Source organism: Pelodiscus sinensis, chromosome 10 (assembly GCF_049634645.1).
Source record: "Pelodiscus sinensis isolate JC-2024 chromosome 10, ASM4963464v1, whole genome shotgun sequence".
NCBI lineage: Eukaryota > Metazoa > Chordata > Testudines > Trionychidae > Pelodiscus > Pelodiscus sinensis.
This window is the reverse complement of record NC_134720.1, coordinates 28,694,886-28,711,194: the sequence shown is the minus strand read 5'-3', so window position 1 is coordinate 28,711,194 and position 16,309 is coordinate 28,694,886. Positions and strand designations below refer to the sequence as shown.

Sequence of the window (16,309 nt, the reverse complement as noted above, 5' to 3'; positions counted from 1 at the left end):
TGCTGCATGGAGCCTGGGGTCTGGCCCCAGACCCCAGGCTCCATGCAGCGCTGCCACTTTGAAATGCCATGTGCACCCCGGGGCCAGCTGGGGTGTTACCAGACTGCATGCAGCATTTCAAAGTGGCAGCATTGCATGGAACCCGGGATCAGCTCGCGACTCCCCCACTGACCCTGGGTTCCGTGCAGCGCTGCCACTTTGAAATGCTGTGAGGAGCCTGATGCCAGGCTCCCCATGGCATTTCAATGCAGCAGTGCCACATAGAGCCTGGGGTCAGCTGGGGAGTCCCCAGCTGATCCCAGGCTCCACATGGTGCTTTTGCCTTTGAAGTGTGGAGGAGCCCTATGGAAAGGAAATTCCTGCAAATTCTGGGATGATGACACTAAGGTCCCATGTGGGGGTCTGGTCTTGAGGATAGTATGCAGACAGGCTTGGAGGAAAATGGATACTCCAAAATGTAACATGCCACTGTTGTTACAAGGTGGACATTGAAAGTTAAACACTAGGCTCAGAATGTAGTTGAGGTCTCTCAACCTCAGGGGCGCTCCTCAGTTTAAATTATGCTAAGTTGCCCATATGGAAAATCTCTTCCATTTAAAGTAGGATTGCCTAGTAATGGTTTCCTTCTCTGTATGAGAATTTCTTGGATCTGTAGAGAGTACCACTGTCTGTCTATAGCCAACATCCAAGCCATTAAGCACAATGACAGTGATTGTGGATTGGGATGCAATACCTGACCATGATTCTGAGATATGATGACTGAATAGGCTGGAAGATATATGGGAGACCAGCTGAATATTTCTAATAGGTCTCACAGACAGAAAGAAGAGCCTTGGCCATTGAGTAAACTTTTTTAGACAAACATTGTAGTTTGGTTAAAATTAAGTCTTGGACGCTGGAAAGCACATTTTTGTTTGCTACGTCTGTTTTTTTCTCTTTTTTTCTCTTGCTTAGTGTCATTTAAATCTATATTCTTTGCTAAAAACCATCTTAGTGCTGTTATACTGAAGAGCAAGTCCTCTGCTAAACTAATAGGTTGGCGTGTAAACCGTCTCTTCGGAGGCAGCAAACTTCAACATTTCTGGGAGTGACCAGTGAGGGGGACTGGTCCCTGGAAAGCGACATCTCTGGAGAAGTCAGGAACGGGCACCCACTTACTGCTGTCTGTAAGGCAACGTTCAGACTCATACTCTCTCGAGAAATCAGGTGATAAGGAAGGGAGCTGACTCAGAGTTTGAAGCTTCAACACAACTCTCTTCCTCAGGCAGTGAGGTAACACAGCAGCTTACAGTTCTGGGTGCCCTGAAGAGAGCGTATCACACAAGATAGTCACTGGTACCTGGAACGTACCACGTCAATAGGATTTACCTCCTGCTGTTGACACCATCTCCACAGCCTGATGGCTTCTTGGGAAAGAGGTGATAAATGAATGCTTCCTTGCTTGTTTCTAACAGTGCATGGAGGAGGTGCTGTTTGTGAAGGTCTCCCCTCAGGAGTTTCGCAGAACAGGAAGAAATGCTATGCAGACCAATTTTATGGCCCTAAGCACCAGGATGTTTAACTAATTTCGAGTCTCCTGGGACCAGGTTCCCTGTATCTGCAGATAGTTCAGGTGGGCTCCCCAAGCTGTCCCCTAGGTATCTGTGAAGAGTGTTACAGCAGCATGGGAGGTTTAGGTTGGACATGAGGAACAACTTCCTAACTGTCAGGGTGGTTAAACACTGGAATAAATTGCCTAGGGAGGTTGGGGAATCTCCATCTCTGGAGATACTTAAGAATAGGTTAGATAAATGTCTAGCAGGGATGGTCTAGAGACAGTACTGGGTCCTTGCCATGAGGGCAGGGGACTGGACTCGATAACCTCTCAAAGTCCCTTCCAGTCCTAGTATTCTATGATTGCCTTCTCCCTCTGCTTTCTCACTGGTCTATTCCCAGTGTCCAATTTTTCAGCTACTGAATTTCTCTACACCTGAATTTAAACCTTCTTTGATGTTGCTGAAACGCATTACCTGTCTTGTCACATTTGACTGATGAAGACAACTAACTTCTATTGTCTCTAAAGCATCCTTTTACATGCTCACAAAATGTTTCTTTGAGCACCTGTCAGCCATCTTAATCTTTTGTTATATATCTTATTTCTCTGGAGTTAAACTATTTTAGCTGTCCTTTCCTGAATTGTCTCCAATTTGTCAGTACTTGTTCTATAATATGTCCAAAACTGAATAAAATATTTCAGCTGTGGTCTCTCTGATACAATTATTAAATACAGCCATAGTTTTTGAATTAACAACTTTCATCTTCCATATTAAATCTATTACTGCATATGCCTTTTAATGGCAGTGAAGTAAAAAAATTGTTTACCAAGTGTCCTTCTTGCCTATGCTGTACAACTTAATAAAAGCAAATATAAAATACAGTAGATGTTGGACCAGACTCTTACTCTCCTCCTAGCTGCTTTCACTAGACAAACCAAATCACCACTGAGATTCCCCTGAAACACATAAAATACACATAGTCCTAAGGGGCCATTATAAGCCAGCACAAATTAGGTTGCTCTGACTTGTGCTCCTGCTGATTTGTTCCCTAACACCACCCAGAAAGAGGGCCAAGGAGGAGTGAAAGAAAATTTGGCTTAGAGCCACACACATCCCCTTCTACTCAGATGTGCTGAGCTCTTATCTAATATAGTCGAAGATTTAGATCATTATAATTTAATACTCTCCCTTACATTCAACCTATTAAAAGCTGACCAAGAGGGTAAAAGTGTAAAAATAAGGACTGGGAAAGGCTTAGAGAAAAGTTAAAGAAATCAATATGGGGTCGGCACTACTCATGCTAAGGACACATCAGGAAACTGAAAAATTATAACTTTTTTTTAAGTGTGGGGAAAACTAAACCTGAGATGAATTTCAAGGAGCAAATTTCACACACTTCTCTGATCTATACAGAAAAAGGCACAAGCAGATGTTTCATTAAGACTAGGTAACAGGATGGATGGTGGTGTCTGAGCATAGATATCAACTAAGACAAGGTCTTGAATATAGTTTGCACTATTCAGGCTTAAAAAGTGGTTAGTGACAAATATAAATATTGTGAAATCATTCACAATTTTTTATTAGCTTTAATTCCCAAAGATGTATTTATTTCTTCCACACTAATATGCATCCAAAAATTTTCCACCTATTCTTGCTCAATTTCATACATTTCTGCCCAATTAACAACACTTGCAACTTGTTCAATGATAACTTCCCTTTTAAGTGTCCACAATTTTCTATTGCCCATTAATTTAATTAATCTGTTTTCTACTATTTTTTCAAGTCATAAATATACTAAATATTGTTATGCACTCCTTTAACCTATATGACACCACTACTTTCCAAGCAGACAGTGAACCAAGCTCCAGTTGTTGACAGTGGACCAGAGTGTGAAATCAAGCTAATTTTAGAGCACTGCAATTTCATGTATTTAAATGGAGATTATTCCAATTTACATCCATGCAACAGAACAGAATTAAATACTGTTTGGTTTTCTAACCAAAGCTGTAACCATTTTACAGTAATTCTAAACAAACCATATTTCTCAATTTTTCCTATAACAACAACATATAATTCACTTTATTAGTAACCATCCCATTGTACTGTCACCTTGCTCAAACTCACATCTGCATTTGCAAAAATGAGCCACAGCTATCTGCATTCACATTTGCAGATGAGCACAGCTGCAGATATGGAGTTGCAGGGCTTTACTTATGAAAGGTAGTAGTTCAGCACTTGGACATGAAACTCATAAGAAACTCCCTAGCGCTGCAGAAAGTGTTGAGTTTCATCATTACAAAATCAAAGAATTAAGTTTCCAGTTTCATAGCAATATTTGACTTGAAATTTTAAATCAGTTTCAACCAGAAATTCAACCTACTCAATCAAAACTCATGAATCATGCGAATCACCATTCCTGAGGCAAACACCTCTTCTCGTCTTTCTCCATGAAATGACCAAAACTCCAACTGCTGTAGGAAGTTGGCCCATTTAAAGATAAGATCTCACCTACTTTCTCTTTTTGATATTCTGGAACTGACAGAGATTCAACTAAACAAATATGCCAACATGTTTTCATCTGTTTGCAGGGAAAAAGCCTCTCAATTCCCCAATACCCTACATTAAACCGGAAACTGAACAACACTGAATAAATATACTTCAATCTCAACTAAAAATTAAATCTTCAGTCTGGCGAACAGCTGAATAAGTACATAAAAAGGGCACTAAACTATTTGGAGATGCTTTGTTTATTCAAGCTTCACAAAACAAGTTAGACCCAATGAAACACAGTAACAACTTTAATAATGTTATATGCGGGCAAAGAGATTATTTTATGAAAATACATATAGTTTAAGATAAGAATTGCAGCCCCAGAATACTGATATATTTTAGACCTTAAAAGGGCTTAAAGCTTCCATTTGCTATCAACTCAACATCTCAAAAAAATTTCTATGCCAAATATGTTCAGCACATCTTTCCCTAACTGATTATAATCCAGAGAACACTTGTTTTGACTTTTAACAATAATTTTTTGTCAAAAATATGCAGTGTTGAATGCAGAATGTCATCATCTTCCCATATACTACAAAGAGGCTCAGTATAATAAAGTGTATTGAAATTATGCCAAGAAAAATCAGCCTTTTATAATCCAACTGGCAAACTCTCAAACCACAGATAAAGTCTAAATCACCAAGGAGTCATGTTTAAGATACACATAGTGGTACTCTAGGGGGAAAAAAGCTAAAGAATTAAAGTAGCTTTTATCCCCATTCAACTGGTGAGGGGGGAAATTACAGTATACATTTTAGGAGAGAGTACACTAGGGCTATGTCTACACTGCAGGCTTTTTGCACAAGAACAACTGTTCTTGCACAAAAATTTGCCAGGTGTCTACACTGCATGCATGTTCTTGCGCAAGTAAATTTACAGTACAGTGTCGGAAAACAGGGTTTCTTCTGGAAGAGTTATTCCTCTCCACATGAGGAATAAGCTCTCTTGCACAAGAGCTCTTCCACAAAAAGGCAGTGTAGACAGGCAACATGATTTTCTTGTGCAAGAAACCCTTATGGCTAAAATGGCCATCAGAAGCTTTCTTGCACAAGAGAGCGTCCACACTACCATGGATGCTCTTGCGCAAAAGCACACGGTAGTGTGGACGTGCTCTTGCACAAAACAGTTCTTGCATAAGAAGCCTACAGTGTAGATGTAGTCTAAGAGATTGAACTTTCTGCCTAAATCAAGAACTAATTATGGACATCTCTTGTGGTGAAAATAAAACCATTTCCAAGGGAATTTTGAAAGCCTTTTGGCTATAAAAACTAGAAATTACTCCCCTACTTGAAGGCTCAAGAATGACAAATCTAAAAAGCCGGTCACCCAGATCTTTTGAGAATTTTATCCCTAGGTTATTAGGAACTTTGTGATCACCTTAAATAATTGTATTTTGTTTTTGTTATTTAAATGAATATTCACACTCAATTTCTTTCTCTATTTTTAGTGAGCATGTGTCATTAAAACTGCTTGCAGACCCTTTGAAAAGCTTGTCTCCAGAGTCAGGAACTTTCCCTAGCTAAGATAAGGTTACAGATATCCTTTATAACATATAACCTTTTAAAACCATACACAAAATGGTACGTCTTGCCATTGCATTACTAAGAAGGGCTTCTTGGGAACTGATGTCATACCATGCGCATGATATTCCACTTATACATTTAAAACAGATTTTTGTATTTTTGAAGTACAAAGAAGAAATATATATATTGTTGATGCTTTGAAAATGCCGCCATAAACCTTTTAAATCACATTTGACACTTCTTGGACAGATCTCTGAGATAAAGGAAACAACACCACCTGTAACTTCATTTGTACTCAAAATAAAATATTTTAAAAATATCAGTATCATATTGCAACCTTTTTAACAGTGCTAAACTAATTAAAATGATTAAACACAATGTGTCAGACAAAATAGCTGTGAATGTAATAAAACAGTCTTTTTTTCTGCTAAATTATATGTATTTTACCACTGTTAAAAATGATTTACAGTGATATTTATGGAAAAACTTAAAAAACAACGAACTGTCTAGCAACACCTTAAAGACTAACAAAACACATGGGCTACATCTACATTGGCCCCTTCTCCGGAAGAGGCATGTTAATTTCCAACTTCAGAATAGGGAAATCCGCAGGGGATTTAAATATCTCCCGCGGGATTTAAATATCCCCCGCGGGATTTAAATAAACATGGCTGCCGCTTTTTCTCCGGCTTGGGGAAAAGCCGGAAAAAAGCGTCTAGACTGGCGCGATCCTCCGGAATAAAGCCCTTTTCCAGAGGATCTCTTATTCCTACTTTGAAGTAGGGTTAAAGCCCTTTTCCGGAGGATCTCTTATTCCTACTTCAAAGTAGGAATAAGAGATCCTCCGGAAAAGGGCTTTATTCCGGAGGATCGCGCCAGTCTAGACGCTTTTTTCCGGCTTTTCATTTTTAAATGAAATTGGAAATTAACATGCCTCTTCCAGAGAAGGGGCCAATGTAGACGTAGCCATGTAGATGGCATTATGAGCTTTCGTGGGTACAATCCAAAGTTTGTTAGTCTTTAAGGTGCTGCTACACCATTCGCTGTTTTTTAAGTTTTTCCAGTTACAGACTACCTCAGCTACCCCTCTGAAGCTAGTGACATTTATGTCTTTTAAAAATGCACTGTACATTCTATAGAGCATCTTAATTTACCAAAAATATCCAAGAGCTGACAAATCCGGGAGAGGGAGAGAGGCACAGAGAGAAACAGACCAATGAACACTTCTAGATATCATTTTTGGTTAAACACTTCCACAGAAATTCATGAGTTAAAGAGTTGAGGCGAAATCCTTGCTCTACTGATGTCAAAAGGAATTTTATCATTAACTTTAACAAGAGGCAGGATTTCACTGAGAGGATGAGAATCCTTCTCTCTGAGCACCATGGTTTTTATATGCAACTCAGGTGCATGGTGTTAATGGTGTGATTACTTCTTTTTTTAAAGCTTGTTGTGAGTAACTGAGATATAATTAGCAATAGTATCTGTTGCTCTTTGAGCATCCACAGCGTCGGCTATTCTCAGCATACAAATGTTTGACCTTTCAGCCAAGGACTATTCAGCATCATGGCTTCCATAGTCCCCAGCTAATTTGCTTCATTTACTCTGACAGTGACTCTGTTAGTCTTAAAACTTCAGGAAAGGCAAAACTTCTGCACACACTAAATGAGTTCATGAATGGAAATATCATCATACCTTGATTCTAAATTCCAGCTGGGAGTTAATTGTGTACATCATTTCTGTCCTTTCCATTTTTTGTGCCCCTTCGTTGCATAAACGGACCAACTAGAATAAAAAAGAAAAAAAAATGTCCCTGCTTTAATGCATTTAGATATTGCATTACTAGCTTTAAAACACACACACACACACACACACACACACACAAAAAACAGGGACACTTTTCTGTGAAAATGCATACCACTGAGGCAGCAAAAAAATAATCAAGAAATTGATATTTTTATAATAATCCACCAAGACAATTATTCCACATAGAGTTAAAGTAGTGGCATAAAGTACCTAACTCAAAAGGGTTGCAGATATTCAGCCCAAAATTTTAACAGGCACTCAGAGAACATAAATTCTAACTTTGCCAAGCAAACACCTTGTGCAGCTGTGACCTAATGGTATATATTGCCTTTACAACCGCAGACATGCAAATTGCTTATTGAAGGATAATATTAAGGCAAGGTAGGTACTCTTTTGGCAACCTAACGAAGGCAATATTTTAGAAAAATATTCAATCATAGTTTATGTGCCTTAGAATGGAATTTGAAAATTTGTTACATTCTTCAAGAGACCTAAAAAAAGGAAGATTAGACACCCAGATATGTTAAAATGGAGAAAAAAAAACTCTTTAACCCCCTTCCATTGGCTTTCCAAAAGTCAGTGTGCCCCTTCCTTCTTGTTTCTCACTTCCTGGAAGGGAAGAGATATGTCTGAGCAATAGCATACTATATTGAGTCACTTAGTTCCCAGATCCTTCTTCCACTACCACAGCAATTCAATGAAAAGCATAGCTAATGTACTGAATACTAACATCATGACCCCTGCTAATTCCTGCCAGTGCTGAGTGGTGGAGAGTAGGATGAAAATAGGAACACAACCAATTAAGTCTATCTGTGTAGCCTTCTCTAAGCTAACTTGCAGCACCAAAAGTCTAAAGGACTAAGGAGCTATCTAGCTTCTCTGATAGGGGGGGAAAGCTTATCTTTAGTTTTACTTTAATTGTTTTTGTGCATAGAGGAAGAAGAAAAGTTAACAAGTTGGGCTGTTATATTTTTAGTGCATTTTACATATTCTGTTGCACTCAACTAGGCAATGAATTCAGTGCAACAGATGAGTAATTTGAAGAAGATGAGGACAAAACCTTTATACACAAGGCTCTAAAGTGTCCTTCCCAGTGGGGAAAAAAAATTGTAAAACATTTTTCTGCAGGAGGAATTTTATTATACAGTTAGATACAGTGATAAGAGTCATTTTTGGGGATAGATAGTAGCATCCAGAGAAAGGGTACAGACAATATCAGACAGGCAAATTCTCCTCCCCCATCTGCTTTTCAGACAGACCACCACATGCAGTTCCCACAATAAAATTCAAGTGTGTTGGCAGCAGTATTGTATTACCGCAGCAGTTCAGAATTTTTCATGAGAAACAGAAAGAGAATGATTTAAAATGTAAAGCTGATCTGTCAGTGACTGTTCCTGAATAAAGCAATTTAGCATTTTCATCCTTCATTATGCTTCCGCTTTAAGAGAAAAATTGGCAATTTCCATGCATAAATAATTTAAATGAGACAGGAATGCAGGGCCTAAGGCAGTGTCTAGCCCTAACATGCAGGGAACCTGATTTCTAATAGGGGGATGTCCAATCCATCAAATTTAATGATATTCAACTGTGTACCGCAGGGCTTCAAATTCTAAGATCTCAGAGGCTAGTTTCTAACATTTCCATTTCAAACTTTTTCCTTATTTCAAAAAGATTTCTAGGCCAACAGTGATTTTACAGAGTTTCCATTGTGAAGCTGGAAGTTGCCACCGATGCTAAGTTCTGAAGCCTCATTATCAGCTTTAAAGGAAATATGTTGGAGGTTACTGCAGAATTAATGATGGGCAATATCTATGATTTATGAATTAATGGTTTGCTCCTCTATTGTTGTGTTTAATGAAGAAGCACTTGTTCCATGCTGGAAAGAGATTTTCAATATGGCTCTTATAGACGGGAATGGTTTAATTTTTAAGCTCTCCAGTGTTTTAAAATTCAAATAGATGACATTTTCTAGGCTGTCTCTGTTGTACCACTTTCTTTTTGGGAGGAGGGGGAGGCAATGATGGGGAATAGAACCAAGTTGTCCAATTTCATTATGAAATTCATGATCAGAGCAACTAACGAGGGAGGCAAATATATCAAATAAGTGGTTATTTTTTAAGAAAGCTAAAGCCCATTTGGAAAAATAAAAGTGAGCATGTTTCAGATTAGCATAGAGAACTGGCCACAGTACCCCACATAACTGAAGAAAAGAGTCAAAATGGAAGTAAGTCAGCTGTATAGAATTTGCTTTTTAGTAGCATACCTTGCTCACTTCTTTTAAGGCTCGTTTGCAGACCTCATATTTTGGTGATTCTTTTGGGGTTTTCTGACAGATGGTCTGAAATAAAAGTCAACCAATTCAGAGAACTGAAAACTAGATTGTTACACCTAAATCAGATGAATGCAGAACTACAATACAATTAATAGAATAAAACACAGAGGGGCACAGCCCTGCTCTGGTGGCAACATGGAAGCATATTTTCCTACTAACCAAAGCTCCTCTGTGAAAATGGGGTGCATACCCACGGATGTACTCTCCTGGGAGTGCAGCATACCAATATCAATGTATGGTTTTATGCAAAGGCATTAGGTAAGCCATGGACCTGCTTGGTCAGAGCATTGTGTTTTCCCAAAGGTGCAAGACAGAGCAGTGCTCGTGCTTCCTTTCAATTGCCTCTGACCTTCATGAAGACCATACAGCTTTTTCTGACAGCTGGCTAACCATGTGCAATAACAGCCCACTATGCCTGCTCCTTCTGTGGAACATCTTACCAATTGCTCTTAGTGCCAGACTTATGTGAAGAGTATGCAGCAGAAGAGGTTAGCAGTGGTATTAAAACAAAAAGCCAAGACAATCATGGACTCAAACAGAGACAGCACAAAATAACAAGGGTTTAATTTGGTGTCTGAATGAAATGACAATTTCACATGTTGTTCGAGTTTATTTGCATTAGTTGGTTATGTAAATAAAGTTTGACCAAAAGATATTGATAATAATGATGGAGGGCTCAATTATGTTTTTGGTAAAGTATCACAAATACTGTAAGACCTTTAATGTAAAAGCATTCTTCAGGTGAAATTATGTTTTTACAGTTGGAATGTAAAAAAACGCATACTTCCCATATTACGGTTTAAGTGAAGCAATGAAAACTCACTACAAAATTTTTTTTAAAGTTTAGAAAATTATCTCCTAGAAAAAAAGCCGACAGTTTCATAATTTTCCATTCTGTTTAGCTTGTTAGATGCTTTTATTTCTGTAGAAAAGGGGTATCCTGAATTTAAAGAGTTAGTTTGGAATTTTTTTTAAACAAAAGCAGGGATTTATTAACAGTAGAGCATGTTCCATATGCCATGATGTACAAACTAACTACTCTAGATATATAAAGTATATTAAACAATCACTGTCAAGTACTGAACACATCCCCACAGTTATTGCAAGAGTCATGATTATAGAAGAGACTAACCTACATAGATCTTGATCTGGGTACTATTAAAGCCAGAATTTGGGTGTGGGTTTTAATCCATACCATTGGCAGCAGCACAGATCACATTCAGTCCTGGCATCCAAACCAAATGAGACAGACCTCATGAGTACATATGTTGCCATCACATTTCCACATCCACTTCCTAGCATTCCCTCTCTCTATAGGCTCTCTGCGTCAATCACTGCAGCTCTCAGTTGGAAGGGAGCACCCACATACCCCTTTAGTGGCTGCCCCGTTGAGGGAACAGGAGCAATTACTAAAACCATAAGCTAAGGATCAGATTGTGACCCCCTTAATTTTCATAGTCTTAAAAACTATTCCTGTGAGAAAACGGGGGGGAAGGAGGGAAGAGGGAGAGGAGGTTGCACAGCCTGGTCCTAAAGGAGCAGTCCTTTAGTCCGCATGGCAGAAAGCCTATGTTCTGAAGAACCAGGTTCTAGGCTCAATTCTGTATGTGTGCAACTTGTACAGTGCTTGGGTCTTGATTTTTTACAGATGTCCAACTGCTGAACTTGAACTTCCAAATAATTCCTTGGTTACTGCAAATAAACCACAATTTCTTCTTTGCACATGACAGACCCATTTATTCAGCCATGACCTCCGTCTAAACAAGGTGAGGCTGAAACAGGCCAGTAATTAAAACAAAACAAAAAAGAAAGAAAGGTTCCTTAATTTCCAAGGACACAATATACACAGAAAAAATATATTTCTTTGTTCTCACATCCATCAGCAATGGAAGGCGTGTAACCCTCTGCATTGGAAGAATGAGGAAAGAGATCATAGGTAAATTCCGGCAATCTTCATGGGACTCAATCCGTGACAGAACTTCTTTGAAGGCTGGTTTTGTAGCTCTGAAGAAAAAGAAAAGGGTTTTTAAAAGATTTGCTTTAATTTAGAAATGTGAATTTCTCTTTTCACAATTTCATAGTTATATTTGGAAACATTATACATTATAACTGATATTGAGAGACATCAGTACATGCACTAAAAAAACAACAACAAACAATGCAATGAATACAAAGGGGAAATATAAAAGCATTGCAATAAAGAAACTAATGAAAGAGTTCTTATCAATGGGGACAATTTAGCACATGGCTGCAAACAGGACTGGACTCGACAGGAAAGCATATTTTCACCCTCAATTACATCAATGGAATTAAACATGTGCTTCAAAATATAAGCATATGTTGAAGTAATTTGCTGAACTGGAGCCTTAATGTTTTGCTTCAAGTAATCCTGATTCGCTATGGTTAAGGGGATGCTTTTAAAACATGCATTTTAAGCATTATTTCTTACAATAGTTTCTGGAGCGTTCGCTGTTGGTACACTTCATTAGTACAATATTTCACGTATGGGTCAAATGTTGATGCAGTATGCTTTTCAACAATATCACTAATGTCATCTATGACGATGTTGCTCTGATGCCTTGCTTCAAGTTCTTTAAAGAACCTGCAAATGTAGAGAAGCAATTGTCAATTTCACTAAACACAATTCATGATGATTTTTTCTCTTGCAGCATTTCAAACTTCATTAGATATGACACAGGATCATTTCACAAAGCTTTTAGCCACAGAAACAAACAAGGGGAAAACACAGGGATAATTTGAGAAACTTCAGGACTCTGTAGAGGAGGAAGAAATTAACTGACCTGAAACCCTCACCCTATAGGCTCAATTGTGCAGGTATTTCTTGCGCAATACACGCAAAGGAAATGTGGTATAACCTGTCAGATTTCAGCTTAAGCAATGCTGGCCAGAAACAGTTTCTATTTTTCAGAAAAAATCAAAACAGAAAGAGTACTACTAGTAGGGTTGCAATGGCACTTTTCAGCAGTACGTCTGAAAGGGAACTGAAACAACCTGAAATACACCACCTATTGATTCTATGAGTAGTGAATCTTTTCTTCTTGAAGTAACGTATGTGCAATAGCATAGCTGCAACAATAACTGGAAAACTTCACATCAACTTAAAGACAACTATAAACCTCAAATGAAAATTCAATTAAATTGCTGGCCGATGTGCCGAATTACCCAGTGAACAAGCAAAGTTCCCATTTTACTCCAACTAGAGCACATACTAAATGCTCTACACCATTCAGCTTACCATTAAAGTCAAACCCAGAAAGGAGATACTGAATACTAAAACTAAAGGCTGGCCTAAACTACATTACTAAGGGGTATGAAAAATTCACTCCAGAGACACAGTTAAATCAACTTAACCCCGGTATAGATACTGCTGGGTTGACAGTAGAATTCTTCCAAACTAGCCAACCCCTCTCAAGAGAGTGAATTTACTAGAAGGTTGGTGAAACCCCATCTATCACTGTAGCAAGTGTCTACACTACAGTACTGTGCCTATTGACAAAGCTGTTGAATGATATGGTTATAAAAACACATTCAAGTATTGTCTCCCAAGCAGTTTCTCTCTATTGATGGGGCAGTCTTTCCTGGCTATAATGACCCATCTCCACTTCTAAGAGGCATAATCTCCTTGGAAAGCCTCAACCCCTTCCCCTTTCGTTTCAAAGGACAAGATCATGTAAATTATCAGTGATCTGTATTATATTAAGTACTGTCCAATGATTTGTAGAAGAATGTGGTTGGGTGTTACTGACTTACTCAACGTGAACTGGTGGTTTGGAAAAAGAGTCTCTGGGGTCCCACAGCAAATCTATTGCAGAGATAAGGGAAGAATGCTGTCTTCATAATTCAACCCTCTAGTCCATTCTGCCTCATGCAATCAAAGCATTTACTCTTTGTTCATAAAAAGACTTTCACTCCAAATGCAAAAAGTGTTAAATCAATAACCTATAGAACACTGAAATGCTTAGAAGTTACTGTTGCTGCTGTAAGGACACTAAAACTCCTCTTCTCTCCAGCTCAATGGTAATTTAATAAGAAGGAATGCAATCAGAAACCCAACAACAACAGTAAGTTGGCCATTAAGAGTATACAGTGAAGTTGCTTTAACTATCATAAAAGGTTTGCCAAAGTTCAGGATTAAAAAAAAACCCAAGACTTTAAAGGAAGTAACTGTTTTGCACTTTATTTACATGCTGGTTGTTTAAACCATATTTTGTTTTGTCTGTCAATACGTGGATTCAATTTTCTCTTACCCTGGAATCCTCACAGAACATTTTGATAATTTTATCCACATTAGTTAATGATCTACAGTGACCAGAAATGGTGCAGAATGTTAAACTGAAACTTGCTTAGAATACAGCAATACAATAACAAATTTTAAATGAATCTGTGTATGAAGGCTACTGAAACAGCTGTAAATTCCACTGCATGTGGAAAGGCACTGATTTCCAAAGCCAACCTCGCAATCTGAAAGGATTTACAAAACCTTGCTTCCTATTTTCAATGTGCCACTGGTCCACATAACCTAATATATGTTGAAGACCAGAGCAATTTGAATGCCTATGACCAATGCTTTTTTATAGCTCGGTTACTTTCTTTCTTTTTGAACAACTTTTGTGGACTGAAAGCCTGATCCTGGCAAGGTACTGACTAGTCCCAGCTCCCAATCAATTCAGCCAGGTGTTTGATACTACTTAGCTCTTTGGATCATCAAGTCCCAGACCACAAAATACACAGCAGCCAAAACCGTCCAACAGCTACAGGAATCCAACACACATATCATTTATATTGTGCTAGCAGCTAGTGCGATAAAAGACACTGAAGAATCCTTTACGCTTTGGAATACTTTGATGTACAGCCAGTCTCTAGCCCATTACCACCATGAAACAAAACTTTCCAGTGAAGATCTTGGCCCCACATGGCTCTCATCCCGCCACCATCTCAGCAGAAATAGTTTTGCTTCATGAAGTTACATTTGCAACGTATTTGTTTTAAAAAATCCATAACATTTCCACCCTTTACACAGTGATATTTGTTAGATAGATGATCTTTAAAACACATAAAAGATATCCCTACTATGTTCAAATGTGTTCCTGATAATTGAATGCCTGGTTTTAGAGCAATAAAAAAAAAGTGTCAAGTATGTACACCTTTGAGGCTATAAGGATTTTGCCAGCCAACTTCTGAGAGCCTTTCCAGGAATGTTAATATCCAAATTCTTACAGAACATGCTAACTTAACTGCTGCTGATGTCATAAATTTGGGCACCTTCCATACATGTACTTGAGGGCTTGATGCCCTAGTCAGGCATGATGCCCTAGTCAGGCATGAGCTGGTTCATCTAGGAGTGTACACTTTGAGATAGCACAGAATCAGGGTTAGTTTCTATGGAAGACCCAAAAAGTAGCCCTCATGGTCCCATTGTTCAAACACCTGGGGATGACTTTAGTGGGACTACTCAGGAATAAGTACTAACCTTATTATTAAATGTGTAAATAAAGTGTATGGTTATGTAATTAAACATGTCATAATGCCTATACAATCTGTTCTGCCAGCCTTAACTCTCACATTTACTAATTTCTGAATATTTGACTTTCCAACCATAACATCCTTTTACTGTATATTTTGTGGATAGATAATACTACATAGGATTAAAAGCTGTTTTAATTTTACCACTTCCAGCTATTTTAGATTTTTACTGCAGTAACAAAACCCCCAAAACTAATACATGGCACAATACAGTAGTTAGCAACTTTTAAACTGTTTTTCTTATCCAAAAATATCTGATTTTCTTAAGTATTGCTTATAATCAATGTAAGTGGCAATAAAAGGAAGAGAAGAACAGTACTTTTAATCTAGAGATACAATGGTATTGGGCAGCAGGGGAAGAAATGCTAACAACTGTTTGTATCAAAATTTAATTCTAGTAAAAAAAACCCACACAATATGAATGGTCTGAACTGCATGGATGTTAGCACAGCAATAAAAGACTTCTTGTTTACAGGCAGTCCCCAGGGTTACGTACAAGATAGGGACTGTAGGTTTGTTCTTAAGTTGAATTTGTATGTAAGTCGGAACTTGCATCCAGATTCAGCCGCTGCTGAAACTGACCAGCGGCTGACTACAGGAAGCCCAAGGCAGAGTTGCTCTGCCCTGGGCTTCCTGGAATCAGCCGCTGATCAGTTTCAACAGGCTGAATCTGGACACCAGTTCTTACATACAGATTCAATTTAAGAACCCCAGGCGTCCCCAAGTCAGCTGCTGCTGAAACTGATCAGCGGCTGATTCCAGGAAGCCCGGGGCAGAGCAACTCTGCCTCGGGCTTCCTGTAGTCAGCGCTGGTCAGTTTCAGCAGCAGCTGACTTGGGGGCGCTTTGGGGGCGCCTGGGGCAGAGCAGAGAGCTCCTCGGCGCTACTGGACCAACCTAGCAGCACCCAGGCTGCTCTGCCCCAGGCGTCCTGATTCAGCCGCTGCTGAAACTGACCAGCAATGGCTGAATCAGGACGCCTGGGGCAGAGCAGCTGGGGTGCTGCCGGGTTGGTCCAGT

General features: G+C 38.8%; 1 protein-coding gene across 1 annotated transcript in view; it reads right to left on the bottom strand.

Annotated features, from left to right (window-relative positions):
* Positions 1-16,309, bottom strand: part of ARHGEF26 (Rho guanine nucleotide exchange factor 26) — a 114,789-nt gene that overhangs the window by 48,308 nt on the left and 50,172 nt on the right. Inside the window, exons 7-10 of the mRNA XM_075937745.1 lie at positions 12,196-12,348; positions 11,621-11,750; positions 9,678-9,752; positions 7,304-7,393 (exon numbers count right to left, since the gene is read on the bottom strand). Of these exons, the coding sequence (XP_075793860.1) occupies positions 7,304-7,393; positions 9,678-9,752; positions 11,621-11,750; positions 12,196-12,348 (448 nt within the window). The remainder of the gene's footprint in view (positions 1-7,303; positions 7,394-9,677; positions 9,753-11,620; positions 11,751-12,195; positions 12,349-16,309) is intronic.